General features: G+C 40.5%; 1 protein-coding gene across 4 annotated transcripts in view; it reads right to left on the reverse strand.

Annotated features, from left to right (window-relative positions):
• Positions 1-8,130: 8,130 nt before the first annotated feature.
• Positions 8,131-17,574, reverse strand: part of LOC140190504 (calcipressin-3-like) — a 134,155-nt gene continuing 124,711 nt past the window's right edge. For all 4 annotated transcript variants that reach the window (XM_072247138.1, XM_072247136.1, XM_072247137.1 and 1 more), the window contains exons 4-5: positions 17,249-17,420; positions 8,131-11,617 (exon numbers count right to left, since the gene is read on the reverse strand). In XM_072247138.1, the coding sequence (XP_072103239.1) occupies positions 11,460-11,617; positions 17,249-17,420 (330 nt within the window). In that variant the 3' untranslated portion in view covers positions 8,131-11,459. The remainder of the gene's footprint in view (positions 11,618-17,248; positions 17,421-17,574) is intronic.

Genomic DNA, 17,574 nt, shown 5'->3' on the forward strand with positions numbered 1-17,574 from the left:
AATGTCCATTCAGAAATCTGATGGCAGAGGGGAAGAAGCTGTTCCTAAATCACTGAGTGTGTGCCTTCAGGCTTCTGTACCTCCTTCCTGATGGTAGCAATGAGAACAAGGCATGACCTGGGTGATGGGGGTCCTTAATGATGGATGCTGCCTTTTAGAGACATCGCTCCTTGAGAATGCTTTTAACAACAGATTCATCATGTCATTGTCTCTAACACCAATAACTAGCTTTGTTTTATATTTCCACTTGAACTTTGATGCACCTCCCCTTCAAGATGAGATATGAATTCTTATTTCTGGATGCCCATCCATACCTATGCATATCACCCATCAATTATTGTTTGATGATACTTTGAAGTGCTTTAGAGATGGCTTGCTAACTTAATGGTGCTATTAGTGAAAGTTGTGATTTGAATCAAATACTTGTAAAATTTCTAACATATCGCATTGCATCATTAAGATGCTGGTGTAGTGAGTGAGGGGAAGGGGTGGAGCCAAAGGACATGGAGTGACTTTGAAAATAGGTTTTATTTACAAATTAACAACACATATTCCTCTCAGAAGACTAGCTAAGAAAATAATTTATTTGATCATAAAACCTAGTGCCAACAACAAGTAATTTGATCTCCATAAAATAATTAAAGAAACATGATAAAACCTTACTATTATCTTGCCACAAATCAAACCCATATTGTTTTCAAAATGTCAGGATTGTCTACCACTTTTTTTTGGTCCTGACCTTCTAAGGAGAAATATTTCCTTTGTGCTCGAGTTTAAATGTCAACAACTGTATTCATAAAAAGAAAAAAATATTGCAAGCAGAAAAAAGGTCTTTTTTTGTAAGAATCAGTTAGCTTCTGCGCAGAAATAACCATTTAGGAATTAACATATTTAACAATGCATGGTGGTAACATTATCCACAGTGGCAAGCTGATAAAATCTGTTTTATGAAATTGCTGATCAGTGACACTACAGGCTTTGTATTCGTACTGTGGAGACACTTTTTTAACATATAACTGTTGGCACAAAGTATCAAAAAAGTGTTAAGAAATGGTGGTAGATGTCAATCTGTACCACAATGTTTCAGTTTGGTTATGTCAGTCCGTATTTTGTACTATGCCAGTAGCAGAGGTTTTGCACCAGATTTTGATAATTCTTTCACTACAATGAACAAAATTGATTGTAGCAAGGGCAAGAACTCACCGGAATTAGTTGTGCTGAATTTTCACTGATATCTTCTCTGTTGCTTGTTCAAATCTACAAGCGTATCTTATTGTAATGTCATTACACTTGGTCAATTAATAATTCACAATACCTGGCTGTACCTCTTCCAAGTCTCAATGCCTTCCCGGCAAGTATGGTAACTGAACTGGAACAGACTGGTGTAGTGGAACACTCAGCAGTCCTCATAGAGGGGTAAGAAGTGGAAAGAGTGAGCAATTTCAAGTTCCAGACTGCCAACGTATCTGAGGGTCTATCCTGGACCCAACATATTGATGCAATTTTAAAGGAGGCATGACAGCAGCTACATTTCATTTAGAGTTTGAGGAGATTTGGTATGTCACCAAAGACACTCGCAAATTTCTACAGATGTACCATGGAGAACATTCTAGCTGGAATGGAGAGGGGTGGGGAGCAGGTTACTGCACAGAATCGAAATAAGTGGCAGGGAGTTATAAACTTAGTCAGCACCATCACAGTATCTAGGACATCTAGCCTTCCTAGTATCCGAGATATCTTCAAGGAGTGATGCCTCAGAAAGGCGGCATCCATCATTCAGGACCCCCACCACCCAGGTCATGCCTTGTTCTCATTGCTACCATCAGGATGGATGTACAGAAGCCTGGAGACCCACACTGAATGATACAGGAACAGCTTCTTCCCCTCTGCCATCCAATTTCTGAATGGACATTGAGCCCATGAACACTATCTTGCTACTTTTAAAATTTCTGTTTTTGCATGACTTATTTAACTATTTAAGACCATAAGCTATAGAGCAGAATTAGGCCATGTGGCCCATCGAATTTTCTCCGTCATTTCATCACGGATGGTTCATTTTTCCTCTTAGCCCCAATTTCCTGCCTCCTCCCTCCCCCGTATCCCTTCATGTCCTAACCAATCAAGAATCTATCAACCTCTGCCTTAAATATACATAAAGGCTTGTCCTTCATAACTCCCTGTGGGAACGAATTCCACAGATTCACCGGTCTCTGGCTAAAGAAATCCCTCTTCATCTCGTTTCTAAAAGGATGCCCCTCTATTCTGAGACTGTGTCCTCTGGTCTTAGACACTTCCACCATAGGAAACATCCTCTCCACATCCACTCTATCAAGGCCTTCCACCATTTAATACGTTTCAATTAGGTCACCCCCATTCTTCTAAATTCCAGTGAATACAGGTCCAGTGCCATCAAACACTTTTCATATAACAAACCGTTTATTGCTGGAATCATTTTGGTGGCCATCCTTCAAACCCTCACCAGTTTCAGCACATCCTTTCTCAAATAGGGGGCCAAACTTTGCTCACAATACTCCAAGTGAGGCCCCACCAGTGCTTTATAAAGTCTCAGCATTACATCCTTGCTTTTATATTCTAGTCCTCTTGAAATGAATGCTAATATTGCATTTGCCTTCCTCACCACAGACAATACCTGCTAATTAACCCTTAGGGAATCCTGCACAAGGCCTCCAAAATCCCTTTGTGCCTCAGATTTTTGTATTTTCTCTTCATTTAAAAAATATTCAACCCTTTCATTTCTTCTAACAAAGTGCATGACCATACACTTCCCAACACTGTATTCCATCTGCTACTTCCTTGCCCATTCTCCTAATCTGTCTAAGTCCTTCTGTAGCCTCCCTATTTCCCCAAAACTACCTGCCCCTCCACTTTGCAAACTTTGCAACAAAGCCATCAATTGCATCATCCAAATCCTTGACATATAATGTAAAAGGAATCTGTCCCAACGGACCCCTATGGAACACTACCAGTCACTGGCAGCCAACCAGAAAAGGCTCCCTTTATTCCCACTCTTTGCCTCCTGCCATCAGCCACTGCTTTATCTGTGCTAGAATCTTTCCTGAAATACCATGGGCTTGGTGCTTATTAAGCAGCTTCATGTGTGGCACTTTGTCAAAGGCCTTCTGAAAATCCAAGCACAGATCAACCAATTCTCCTTTGTCTATCCTGCTTGTTATTTCTTCAAAGGATTCCAATAGATTTGCCAGGCAAGATTTTCCCTGCAGGAAACGATGCTGACTATGGCTTATTTTATCTTTTGCCTTCATGTACCCTGAGACCTCATCCTTAATAATCAACATCTTCCTAACCACTGAAGTCAGACTAACTGGCCTATAGTTTCCTTTCTTCTTCCTCTCTTCCTTCTTGAAGAGTGGAGTGACATTTTCAATTTTCTAGTCTTCCTGAACCATTCCAGAATCTAGTGATTCTTGAAAGATCATTACTAATGCCTCTACATCACTCCAGCTGTCTCTTTCAGAACACTAGGGTGTACACCATCTGGTCCAGGTGACTTATCTATCTTCAGATCTTTCAGTTTCCCAAGAACATTCCCTCTAGTAATGGTAACTTCACACACTTCATGACCTCTGACACCTGAAACTTCTACCATACTGTTAGTGTCTTCAGCTGTGAAGACTGATGAAAAATACTTATTCAGTTCATCCTCCATTTCCCTGTCCCTCCATTACTACCTCTTCAGCATCATTCTCCAGCAGTCTGATATCTACTTTCACCTCTCTTCTACATTTCATGTATTTGAAGAAACTTTTGGTATCCTCTTTAGTACTATTGGCTAACTTACTTTCATATTCCATCTTTACCTTCTTAATGACTTTTATAGTTGCCTTTTGTTAGTATTTAAAATCTTCCTAATCTCCGAACTTCCCATTAATTTTTGCTCTACAATAGGCCTTCTCTTTGGCTTTGACTTCTCATGTTGGCCATGGTTGTGTTACCTTTCCTTTAGAATACTAGTTCCTCCTTGGGATGTATATATCCTGTGCCTTCCAAGTCACTTTCAGAAATTCCAGTCATAGCTGCTCTGCCGTCATCCCTGCCAGTGTTCTTTTCCAAACAATTCTGGCCAACTCCTCTTTCATGCCTCTGTAATTTCTTTTACTCCATGGTAATACTGATACATCTGACTTTACCTCCTCTTTCTCAAATTTCAGGGTGAATTTGATCATATTATGATCACTTCCCCTAGGGGTTATTTTACCCTAAGATCTCAAATCAATTTGAGATCATTGCACAACACCCAATCCAGAATAGCTGATCCCCTAGTGGGCTCAACCATGAGCTGTTTGAAAAAAACATCTAATATGCATTCTAGAAATTCCTCATCTTGGAATCCTGCACCAACTTGATTTTTCCAATCTACTTGCATATTGAAATCACGCCTACTATTGTAACATTGCCCTTTTGGCATGTATTTACCATCTCCTGTTGTAACTTGTAGACCACATCCTTACTACTCTGTTGGGGTCTGTATGTGATTCCCATCAGGGTCTTTTTACCCTTGTAGTTCCTTAGCTCTATCCACAACGATTCAATATCTTCTTACCCTATGTCACCTCTGTCTAATGAATTAATTTCAGTTTTTACCAATACAGCCTCTGCCTTCCTTCCTGTCCTTTTGATACATTGTGTATCCTTGGTCATTAAGCTCCGAGTCATAATCATTTTTCAGGCATGGTTCACTGATGCCCACAATACCATACTTACTAATCTGTAACTGTGTTGCAAGTTCATTGACCTTATTCCATATACTGCATGCATTCAAATATAACCATATAACAACTACAGCATGGAAACAGACCATCTCGGCCCTTCTAGTCCGTGCCGAACTCTTACTCTCACCTAGTCCCACCAACCTGCACTCAGCCCATAACCCTCCATTCCTTTCCTGTCCATATATCTATCCAATTTAACTTTAAATATAACATCTTTAGTCCTGTATTCACCTTTTTCGATTTTGTCTGCCTTTTATATTGCAACTCATCCTGTTGACTATGATAGCCTCTCCTTGCTAGGAATCTCACTACACATTTTCTCTGTTTGTAACCCAACTACCTCATCTTAAGCACTATCACTCCAGTTCCCACCCCCTGCCAAGTTAGTTTAAACCCACCCAAATATCTCTAGCCAACCTGCCCGCAAGGATATTGGACCCCCTCGGGTTCAGGTGTAACCTGTCCCTTTAGTACAGGTCATACCTGCCCCAGAAGAGATCCCAATGATCCATAAATCTGCACCCCTGCCCCCTGCACAAGTTCCTCAGCCATGCATTCACCTGGCCAAGCAGCAATCTAGAGATTACTACCCTGGTGGTCCCATTTCTCAGCTTTCTACCTAGCTCCCTAAAATCTTTGTTCAGGACCTTCTCACCTTGTCTACTGATGTCATTGGTGCCAATATGTTCCAAGACTGCTGGTTGCTTATCCTCACCCTTGAGAATGCCATGGACACAATCCAAGACATCCCTATTCCTGGCACCAGGGTGGCAACAAACCATTCGGATGTCTGTATCACACCCTCAGAACCTGGTCTCTGTTCTTCTGACAAAGGAATCTCCATAATATATATTCTGTAACTCACTGCAATTCATGTGTTTTCTCTATCATTAACTATTGCATTGTCCTACTGCTGAAAAGACAACAAATTTCACAACATATGCCGGTGACTTAAGACCTGATTCTGATTCTGAACAGACTCAGATTTATGGTAAATCAGAAATAAATAAACAGTATGTGCCATAGATCCAGCTTTAAATTTTATTCAAAACTTTAAACCTACGAATAGTTATTATGGAGCACTAAGGTCATTTTAAAATTGCGGAATATCTATTATACATGAATGGGACGTGTACTGTAGAAACATTATCTAATGTAAATACAATAACCTCTTTGTAGTAATAGCAAGCTTCTGCTGTTCTGAGAAAGATAAGGGATATAGAACTCCTGAGTGTTGCAGGTTTAGGCTACACAAACATATTATCCACTCAAACTACTGCTATCTGAAACTTTTCATATATTCCTTTCTTCCAAACACAAACTGTTGCAAAATGAAAAACTATACTGCTATTAGGTTAATAGATTTGTGCTATTAGTAACATTAAACTCTCAGAAAACCCAGGCAAGTTGCAAATGATTACAGAGTTCATATTTGTTTATATATTTAAAACCAATGTTCAGCTGTCAGCCAGGTGGATTCTGCAGTAGGTGACTGATTATTCAAAAGATTACTGAAGCAATTTAGCTTAAGAGCTTTATTAAGAGGGCGAAAATGTATACTTGCATGCACTCTGAAAACTAAACAATACTTGTCAGTTACAGCATGAAATCACATCTTTATTATAGTTTCATCATTATTTTTTTCAAATTTCATTGCTTAAGTGGGAACCATTACATCCAGTTTGTTCGTCGAGGTGGTTAGAGCCTGCGTTGTGATGCTAGGCAGCTCATATACCACTTCTTTATGCCACTGATCGTAACTTCAAAGTAATCCATCTTTTTGTAACAGACATGCACACATGCATGCATGATAAGCATAAGAGATGATGAAACTGAAACTTTTCTCCCTATTAGGCTAAATCAAAGGATTTGGTGAATTATTATTTGCTCTTGGCCTCAGTGTGAGGATGATGATAGACAGATCACACCCAAAAATCCATACATTAAAATCAATGTCCTGACCCCAGTATTAAGATTTGTATGTGTCTGCAACAATAAAAATGCCATAAAAGTGCTTCCAATATAAACACTTAGACTTGAGTTTTTAGTATACAAAGTTCAAAATGCTATGATACTTCATTATACTTTAAGCAATTAATAATCATTTAAAGTTGTGGCACTCTCAAATCTGAATAGCAAATGTAAAGTATACAATTAATATTTTATTTTCCTCCTTAATATTTACATTCGCACAATATTTTTACATGGTCAGATGTGGAATTTAGAGACTTCATTTTAGGTTGGTAGAGAGTTTGAAAATAGTGATGCTTAATTCTCACAAATATTTTCAAAATGGGAGAATGGGACAAATTTGTTCCACCTGAGCATCCATCACTTATATATGAGTTTCTAAAGTACCTTGAAAAAAAACAAATCCCATGATGTGTGATCATCATAAATAAATTTTAAAAAAATCACATATCATCTAATCATATGAGTACAGCATTAAGTGGTCCGAACAGGAACGGCTATGGAAGTTATGGCTATGGAACAGTCGACAGTCGACATTTCAGCTGAGACCATCCATCAGTCCCGAAGAAAGGTCTCGGCCTGAAACGCTGACTGCTTTACTCTTTTCCATAGATGCTGCCTGACCTGCTGAGTTCCTCCAGCATTTTGTGTGTGTTGCTTTGGATCTCCAGCATCGGCAGATTTTCTCCTGTTTATGAAACGTCTATTGCTGCATTTTGCACAGAATGGCTACTTAAGAAAAATCATGGATTCCAATGTATCCCTAAATTGTTGCCTGATAATTTTGACACTTCCCATTCTAAAAAATCCTCTGCCTAGTAGTATTGCCCCAAACTTAAAGAATAACATATTCTCCTCCTTTCTGCTATCAGTTGGAAATTTGCGTGACTGAAGACAAACTGGACCACAGCAATGTTTAAAAGAAAAATAGCTGAACTCTCCTACTTTAGAAATCAGTAAAAGGCTATAATAGGCACCTGAAAGCCTAGGGGACCTAGCAACAAGAAGATTATATCTGAGGTAGATTTATTGTGATATATCGGTTGGTTACTGTTGCTTGTACAAGCAAAAGCAGATAAAACGCAGGAATATTTGAACGATAATCTTTATGTGTCCCTGATTCTGTATCATTGTGCTCAGCAAGAGTATTCCTTATGTTGTGCTCTGTGGCACTCTTAGTTTTGCTGAGTAGTCTGTCATTCTTGGGACTCTTTGGAAGAGTGGAGTTAAATTGATTAAAACTTTTATTTCTTTATGTTGCTTTATGATAAAGGAACTGTTACATTTTGTAGCATTGTCATCTCTGTCATGTACCATGAGGCAAGTTAAGGTAATGGAATGTACTGATTCAAGTGCTTTTGACAAACACATTTTTCTGCAAGAAGCAACCGAGAAAGACAAAATACACTAATATTCAATTGACATTTATTAGCTCGTGTTAATTTTTCTCCCAATTACTACTACTATTGATTTCTTCCAATTACTATTTTTGCAAAGAAAGCACGACGGCACCTCTACTTCCTTAGGAGTTTGCAGAGGTTTGGCATGTCATCAAAAACTTTGGCAAACTTCTATAGGTGAGGGGTGGAAAGTGTATTGACTGGCTGCATTACAGCACCGTATGGGAACACCAATGCCTTTGAGTGGAAAATCCTACAAAAACTGGTAGATAAAGTCCAGCACTTCACAGGTAAGACCCTCCTAACTTTTGAGCACATCTACATGAAACGTTGCCGTAGAAAAGCAGCATCTATCATCAAAGATCCTCACCACCCAGGCCATGCTCTTTTCTTGCTGCTGCCATCAGGTAGAAGGCACAAGAGCCTCAAGACCCACACCATCAGGTTCAAGAACAGTTACTACCCCTCAACCATCAGGCTGTTCAACAAAAAAGGATAACTACACTCAAAATCTATTTCTGGTGTTCCGACAACCAATGATCTCATTTTAAGGACTCTATCATCTTGTTATTTCATGCTCTTGTTATTTATTGCTATTTATTTATATTTGCATTTGCACAGTTTGTTGTTCATTGATCTTGCTTAGAGATCTTGTTCTGTAGATTTGCTGAGTATTAGCAAATCAGATTATCACAGTTTGCTTTGCAATGAAGGCCCCTTTACATTTAGGCATCTGATCAGGCTCTGTCAATTTTCTTGATGATTAAATAAGTTTGGATAGGAATGCAATGTAAGTTTTCCCCAAGATATAGGAATGTAGGAGAATGTGGTGCTTTCTTCTTCTGCTTACTGCAAATAGTAGTCTTACTGTGGAATAATACAGGAATTGTGACAAACAAATTCGACTCCGCATAAAGGGAATGAAATTTATGGTTGCATTGCCTTGTGCAATCTGGCCATCAAAAGAATTACTCATTTAATATGTTTGTTAAAACCTCAAACCTTGGTAATAATTTAAAGGTCAGAGCTGACGTTCTTGTACCTTCTACCGACAGTAGTGGCCACGAGCTTTTCTCACTGTTGCTATCAGGTAGAAGGTACAAGAGGCTCAGGCCTCGCACCACCAGGTTCAAGAACAGTTACTACCCCTCAACCATCAGGCTCTTGAACAAAAGGGATAACTACACTCACTTGCCATCCATTGAGATGTACCCACAACCAATGATCTCACTTTAAGGGCTCTTTACCTGATTATTTCATGTCCTTGTTACTTATTGCTATTTATTTATATTTGCTTTTGCACAGATTGTCATATTCTGCACTCTGGTTGATCTTTCATTGATCCTGTTATAGTTGCAGGGTCTATAAATTTGCTGAGTATGCCCACAGGAAAATGAATCTCAGGGTAGTATGTCATGACATATATGTACTCTGATAACAAAATTTACTTTGAACTTTGATTTAAGGCTCTGTATTTAAAGGTTAGCTCATTATCGACAGAAATCTTGGTTTGGAATATGATGTCGTGTCTAAACATACTTAGAAACAAGGTTTACAAATCTTTTGCAATTATTTCTAAGGCATAAATCTGTTATAGGAATAACCCAACTGGAAAGCATGGTTAATTAATAAGCAGTTAACTTAATCATTCAGAAAAAAACATAGAGACACTATCAGAACTAAATTAATAAATATTCAAAGTGCAGTGTAAATGTAACTCTTGATCATTATCGAGAAATTAATTCATTTCCTTAATGTTCAAATTACATAAATTTAGTAAATTTCAGCATTAAGTTCTGTACTGTTATGTATGTTATTTAGTTGCAATTTTTGGAACAGTTTATTGTCTCTAATGCAATAATGTCTATGTTTTTTTTACTAGAAGTTACTCAACAGCAAATCTGTTGCAGGAAAGCAGCATCCATCATCAAGGACCCTACCACCCAGGCCAAGCTCTCTGTGAATGCTCACTAGAAAACAAATCTCAGGGTTGTATATGGTGACATATAATGTATATTAGTTAGTTCCTCTCCATGGCTTGTGGCACATCGGGTGTCAATATTGCTGTTCCTTTAGCTGTGCTTTTTTTACGAGGCTGAGTTGCTAGCTCGATGTTCAACCCAGCACGGATGGTAAGCATGCAAGGAGCCGGCTGGATTCGAACCCGGGACCACTCCCTTCGAAGTCCGGTGCGGATGCCACTACACCACCAGTCAGCACATACTGTACGTATTTTGGTAATAAATTTACTTCGAACTTTTTGAAATTTGAACATATTCTTCTCTAAGTTTATTTATTATTAAAGTAAGTGACATTGTGGCAAGTAATTCATTACCAACAAAATCTGTTCGTTAGCTCTGAAAATTTAATGTGAACTTGTAATTTCTCGGGCAACACTTGAGTTACCTTTGACAATTGTAAAAATTGGTAGGACACGTTTCAGCATGCCACCTCTTGTCAAAGTCATTCATGTTAAATTGCTATGATTTTGCATGGATAGGAATTACAATTATCTTTTTAACAGAGAAACATTGTGTAGGTTCAACTTGTAAATAAAGTTTGAAGTGCTCACAGACATGCCTTTCCCGTACCTTTTTTTTTGGTTTTTGCTTCAGTCAGTAAACTGACCTTAGAGAGGACAAAGACAGAAGACATGCAAACACAAACGGCACAAAGTTTATAACTTCTCCACTTCAAAAGCAAGCAATATTATATATTTCACCTCTGCAGTGTTGTGGAGTGGGCGAGGAGAGCAGAGAGAATGGGGGAGACACAGCAGGGGAAGATGTGGGCGAAGAAGAATGCCTCGTATCTGTCATCCCAATCACTCACGATGTAATTAGCAAGAAGTTTTAGAAGAACACAGATGGCAGAGTATTTACTTCCCTTTTACGTGGTCAATATTTGTTCAAAATAACATACAAAATCACACATGCACATACAAGAACAGTGATAACAATACTTCAGTAGGAGACAATAGCAATATTTACATACCCCACATCTGGGAAGTGCTGAAGCTCAGCTCTGTTTAAGCACTGAAGCTGAATAAACAGCATTATGGATTTGAAGCTTTTTGAAGGAGGGGGGAGCAATGTACACACCATTTTCATTCCTCTATCAGCCAACTTATACTGATGAAGCTTCAATATTCTGCATGGAAATGAAATAAAGCTTCAACACCACAAATGAAGGAGTCCTTACTGATGTTCTTTAATCAGGCAGTCACCCAAGTTTCAACTATTTTTTTTAAAAACAGTCCTCAAGAAAACAAGAGACAGCTGATGAAGTTGTTGCTGCAGCAAATGATCTGGTCACAGGTGACGGGCAGTCAGGGCTTTCATTTCTTCCCTGCTGGGACACTATCTGGTCGCCTGGTCTGAACTATTTTCTGTTTTGGCGGCTTAACTGCACCTTCCTCTTCGTTTTCACTCTCACAGATATGGACGACAACACTCGGAGTGCACTCTGTCCCGGCGTGGACCTCGTACTTTTCACCTACAGCACAAAGGAGGGAAGAGCGATGGCGCTGCATTACAGAGAATCTCACACACCAGCAAATGGAAACTACTCCTCCCTTTCTGAAAGAAATATATGCATCTTCCACCTTTTTAACATAACAGCAGGTGAAAGTGGAGCAGCCTCTGGCAGGCATAGCAAGCAAAGCATGCATACTCACGAGTTGAGTTGGGAGTCAACCAGCTGAAGCTTTACAGGGCATTGTCAGGCCACACTCGGAGTAACGTCAGCAGTTCTGGGCTGGCATCCAAGGGGGTCCAGAGGAGAGTCACCAGAATGATTTTTGGGAATGACAGGGTTAATGTGTGAGGAGCATTTGATGGTTCTGGGCCTGCACTTTCTGGAGTTTAGTAAAAGATGGGGGGGATCTCAGTGAAACGTATTGAATATTGAAAGATCTAGACAGAGTGGACATGGAGAGGACGTCGCCTCTTGTGGGGAAGCCCACAAAGGGCACAGCCTCAGAGTAGGAGGATGTTCCTTTAGAATAGAGGTGAGGGGGAATTTTCTTAGCCAGAGGGTGGTGAATCTGTGGAATCCATTACCACAGACGGCTGTGGAGGCCAACTCACTGGGTATATTTAAAGCAGAGGTTGATCGGTTCTCGATTAGTAAGGGCGTCAAAGGTTATGGGGCGATGGCTGGAGAATGGGGTTGAGAGGGATAATAAATTGGCCATGATGGAATGGCAGAGCTGACTCAATGGGCCATTTGGCCTAATCCTACTCCTGTGTCTTGTGGTCTCAATAGTGAACAGCAGCCTCCACTACATTGACTCTGCCTATACTCCTGCTGCTTCAGGAAGGCAGCTAATATTACCAAGGACTCCTCCCAACCAGTCACTCTCTCTTCTCCCCTCTTCTGTCTGACAGAAAATATAAAAGCTCGAAAGTATGTACAATGAGACCCAAGGACAGCTTTGATCCTAATGTTATCAGAATCTTGAATGAACCTCTCAGACAAAGAAGGAACTTTTGATCTCTTTCTGGCCTTGCACTTTATTTGTTGCTTTTTGTCAGCAGCTACAACACAATATTCTACATTCTGTTTTTCTTTTACAACCATCATGTACTTACATGTGGCATTATCTGACTGGGTGGAACGGATAACAAAAGTTTTTCACTGTATCCCAGAACATGTGACGATAACTAACCAATACCACTAGCATTATCTCCTCCAAGAGGACCACAAACTTGTACGGTATAGAGGCTTGTGAGCCTCAATGACCCAGAGAGTTATGTTGGCTGGAGTCAGGGCCTTGTGCTTTGACTGTTGGTGGGATCACCCATGCCAAACAATTCACAGGGTAGAGGCCAGACTAAGAGTGGTCCAATGATCCTCCAGGTTTGGGGGTTCAGCTCACGGCTAACAAAGTTAACTGGTAAAACAAAACTGTTACGGAAACGGCAATGAAGATCCTTCAATATCTTTGTGTGACAGTATTCTTGAGTCTCCCCCTGGGACTTGCATGACTGACAGTAATGAAAACCGAGAGGAAGCTACTGGCACGATAAAGGAAGTCCTGAACACTGCCAAAATCAAGACCAAAATTGTTTTTTACAGCCGAGGACCGACAAAGATGGAGGACCTTCATTGCTGCTCTAAACTCTAGCACCGTATCAGGCAGTAAGACTACCACTATCTGTGCTTTAGCATATTATCCCAGTCATACAATTGTAATATTTCCACATCCATTCATATATTATTTCAATTAATTGATTGCTGCTTTAGCATAATTTTGAGCAGGTGAAAGTTGTGACAATCTGTGGCTGCATTAGATAGCACTCATTGGTTTACTAAATCTGACAGAAGAATTTGATCGAGGCGGCAGGCTCTGCAGCCTGCAGTCAATGAACAACACAGCACTAGATTGAACTGAACTGAGCTGAAACTGAACTCTTCAGGACTGTTTTGCTGACTTTATTGGTTTGATGTTTTATATTATGTGTTTTTCTTTTTTATTTGCTGTTTGTGCGATTTGTTCTTTTTTTGCGCAGAATGGGTTGGGGGGTGGTGGTTGATGTTTTTCCCGGAAGGGGTTCCATGTTTCTCTGTTTCGTGGCTGTCTGTGGGAGAGATGAATCTCAGGGTTGTATACTGCGTTCATACTTTGATAATGAATGTACTCTGAACCCTTGATGTGGGAGGAAATTCATCTGCTATAACTCTGCGGCAATGCGGAGTTGCCACAGTGAACGCTTCAGTTCAGCTCCAAATCATTGGTTTATTCATCATATGTCAGTCTTGACATTCTGGAGCCATATGTTACATGAAGTAGAGACCCTAAAATCATCCAGCATTCGCCTAGGTTCCAGGATGATAACCTGTCCTGCTGCAGAGTGCAGTGGGCTCAGTTTGCGGATAACCACATTTACACTCCTACCGCTGGCTCCAACTACCAGCCAACCAGATTCCTTCCTAAGATTAAAACTGCCCTGGGAGCATTCAACATATTGAAAGAAAAACTGAAAATGTTGGGAGCACACAGCAAAGTTCAAGGCTGAAAGTAAATTTATTATCAAAGTTCGTATATATCACCATATGCTACCCTGAGATTTATTTTCTTACATGCATTAACGGTAGAACAAAGAAATACAGTAGAATCAAAATGAAAAACTGCAAAGACTGACAAACAACAAAAGAAGACTTTGCAAATATAAAACAAATAATAATAAATAAGTAAATAAACAATATAGAGAACATGAGTTGTAGAGACCTTGAAAGTGAGTCCATAGGTTGTGGTGTCTGTTCAGTGTTGAGGTGAGTGAAGTTATCCACTCTGGTTCAGGAACCTGATGGTTGAAGGGTAATAACTGCTCCTGAACCTGGTGATGTGGGACCTAAGGCTCCAGTACCTCCTTCCTGATGACAGCAGCGAGAAGAGAGCAAGGCCTGAATGCTTGATGATTCTTGATGCTTGAAGGCTGTCCTTGATGATGGATGCTGCTTTCTTCTGGCAGCGCTCCTTATTGATGTGCTAAATGATGGGGAAGGCTTTTCTCGTGACGGACTGGGTTGTATCCACCACCTATTCGAGGCTTTTCCTGTCACGGACGTCAGTATTTCCATGCCAGGCTGTGATGCAACCAGTCAGGATATTCTCCACTATGCATCTATAGCAGGGCCAACAAGGACCCTTTTCCAGAACTGGATGTCAGGTAGCTGGATACCAGATCAGAACGATTTCATAGTTGGGGTTGGGAATGCAATGGGGCTGGTGGTGCAATGGTTAGGATGGCAAGGATGAGAAGGTAGATTGTGGCCATCTTGGCCTGGGCCTCAGGCATTTTGGGAAAACACACCCAAGTAGAGATCCATCCACTCCTGTGCTGGGAAGCCCAGGTTGTCCCAGGAGAGAGCTGTATAATGCTTGTTGCAAGACATTTTACATAATTCACATAATTTTGAAACAAAGTATTGGATTCCAGTAACACAAGTTCGAAGCAAGATATTAACCAAGTGAATTTCTAAGCACTACAACATATTGGCATTTTTACCTACAAAGTATTTTGTGGACAATATCAGATGAGTAGGGGATATGGGCCAGCCCATCATGGGTAAAGCCCTTCCAATTATTGAGCATATCTATAGGAAACGCAGCATCCATCATCAGGAACACCCACCATTCAGGATGTACTTTCTTCTCACTGCTGTCATCAGGGTGAAGGTACAGGAGCCTCAGGAATCACACCACCAGGTTCAGGAAAACTCAACCATCAGGCTCTTGAACCAAAGGGGATAAATTCACTCAACTTCACTTGCCCCATCATTGCGATATTCCCACAACCAATTAACTCACTTTCAAGGACTCTTCACCTCATGTTCTCAATATTTATTGTTTGTTTGTTTATTTATTTATTATTTCTTCTTTTTGTATTTGCACAGTTTGTTGTCTTCTGCACTCTGATTGAACACCCTAACTGGGTGGTCTTTCATTGATTCTGTTATGGTTATTATTCAAAAGCTTTATTAAGTATGCCCACAAGAAAATGAATCTCAGGGTTGTATATGGTGACATTTATGTACTTTGATAATAAACTTATTTTGAACTTTTATGAACTTTGAATCTCGTTTCAAAATAGCGGTGATATTTTCAGCGGGATCTGCTATTCTGGACCAGCAGAGGGCACCGAAAGCTGCCGAACACAGACTGACCCCAGGACTTTGCTGAAAAATCCTGCCTGTAGCTTTTTAAAGTCTATTGCATTCACTTTTATTAAAACTGTGGTAATTATTTTGCCTGCTGCTACATGAAACAAAAGAATTAAATGCAGAGTACTGGTGCAGATGTACCTGAGCACTGTATATTAGTAGAATGAATGGCAGATTCAGGTCAATACACAACTAGGCTCAGCTAAGCGCACCTCAGGACTCATCCAAATTGGAATGGTTCTTCTTGGGTGGAGATTTTAATGAAGATCAATCTAAATCAATAAAACCTTACAATTCTCGACCAGTCAAATCAGAAATGACACGGAAGATTCAGACAGAAATCATGCAAGTTTGATTGTATAAAACAGAAGGATCAGTCTATTCTTCAGGACTGGAAAGGAGGGGGGAGGGCACCAGAATACAAAGGTGGAGGGAAGGGAGGGAGGCTTGCAAGAAGGTGATAGGTGAAGCCCCAGGTGGCTGGGAAAGGTAAAAGGCTGGAGAGGAAGGAACTTGATAAGAGAGGAAGTGGACTATTGGAGAAAGGGAAGTGGGAGGGGACCCAGGGGGAGGTGATACACAGATAAGAAGAAATGGCCTCCTTCCCCTTGTCCTGTGCTTCACTCTCCTCTCCTATCAGATTCTTCCCTCTCCAACCCTTGGCCTTTCCCACCAACCTGACTTCACCTATCACCTTCCAGATAGCCTCCTTCTCCTCCCCCCCACCTTTTCATTCCGGCGCCTCCCCCCTTCTTTCTCAGCCCTGAAGCAGGGTCTTGGCCCAAAATGTCGACTGTTTGTCCATTTCCATAGATGCTGCCTGACCTGCTGAGTTTGCCTGGCATTTTGGGTGTGTTGTTTTGGAGTCCCAGCATCTGCGGAGTCTCCCATGTTTTGCATCAGTCTGTGCAGTTTGCCTGCTAAATATAGAATGTATTTCTGAGGCAGAACAAATTAGATGAATTTTGAAGAAAGAATGCAACACCCTGGGACAATTATAGAGTGAGTTTAGTGCCAGTAATGAGAGACAAATACTATTTTTTAGGGAGGAATTACTGTCATCAACAATCATTCAAAGACATTATTTGCAATCTTTGCTTATACATTTAGACAAAAATAAATTATTATTCCAAAGTTGTAAGGGCCAATAAACAATACTGTGAGGGTTTTACACAACACAGATCCTGGGCATAATTGCACTCAGTGCAATCTGTAATTAAGTGATTCAATTGTACAGATTTAGAGCAGTCTCACCCTTCTCTTGTGGGAGTAGGCCTCTATAGGATGGGTGTTCTAGCTCAGCAGCGAGGGAAAATTTATACTAACTGCTTTATCACAATTAATTATGAGGAATTCATTTAAGGCCCATCCACAGTAATCTGGACATCCTTACAAAAAATGCTCGGATAAACACGTGCACAAACTCAGGACTAACGTACAGATGATGCTATATCTCACCTGGCCCGAGTGTAGCAATTGCGCGCAGCAGGTCGTAGTTAATGGTCGGAGTCGCATCTTCAATTGGATGCCACCCCACTGGCGGAGAGGCTGGAGGGGAGATGAGGAACTGTTTCACAGGTGGAGGCGGGGCCAGGTACGCATTCTTGGCCTGATCTTGGGTGCTCTGGACCTGAAAAAGAAAACCAATGTCAACATTGGACACTCTGGTTACCAACACAGCTTGAAGCAGTACGATAGTCAAGTTGCAAGATTCAAGATTTAAAGTACAGTTATGATCAAAGTATGCAGTATACCACCCTGAGATTCGTCTTCCTAAAGACAGC

The sequence above is a fragment of the Mobula birostris genome, chromosome 30 (genome assembly GCF_030028105.1).
Source record: "Mobula birostris isolate sMobBir1 chromosome 30, sMobBir1.hap1, whole genome shotgun sequence".
NCBI classification, from domain to species: Eukaryota; Metazoa; Chordata; class Chondrichthyes; order Myliobatiformes; family Myliobatidae; genus Mobula; species Mobula birostris.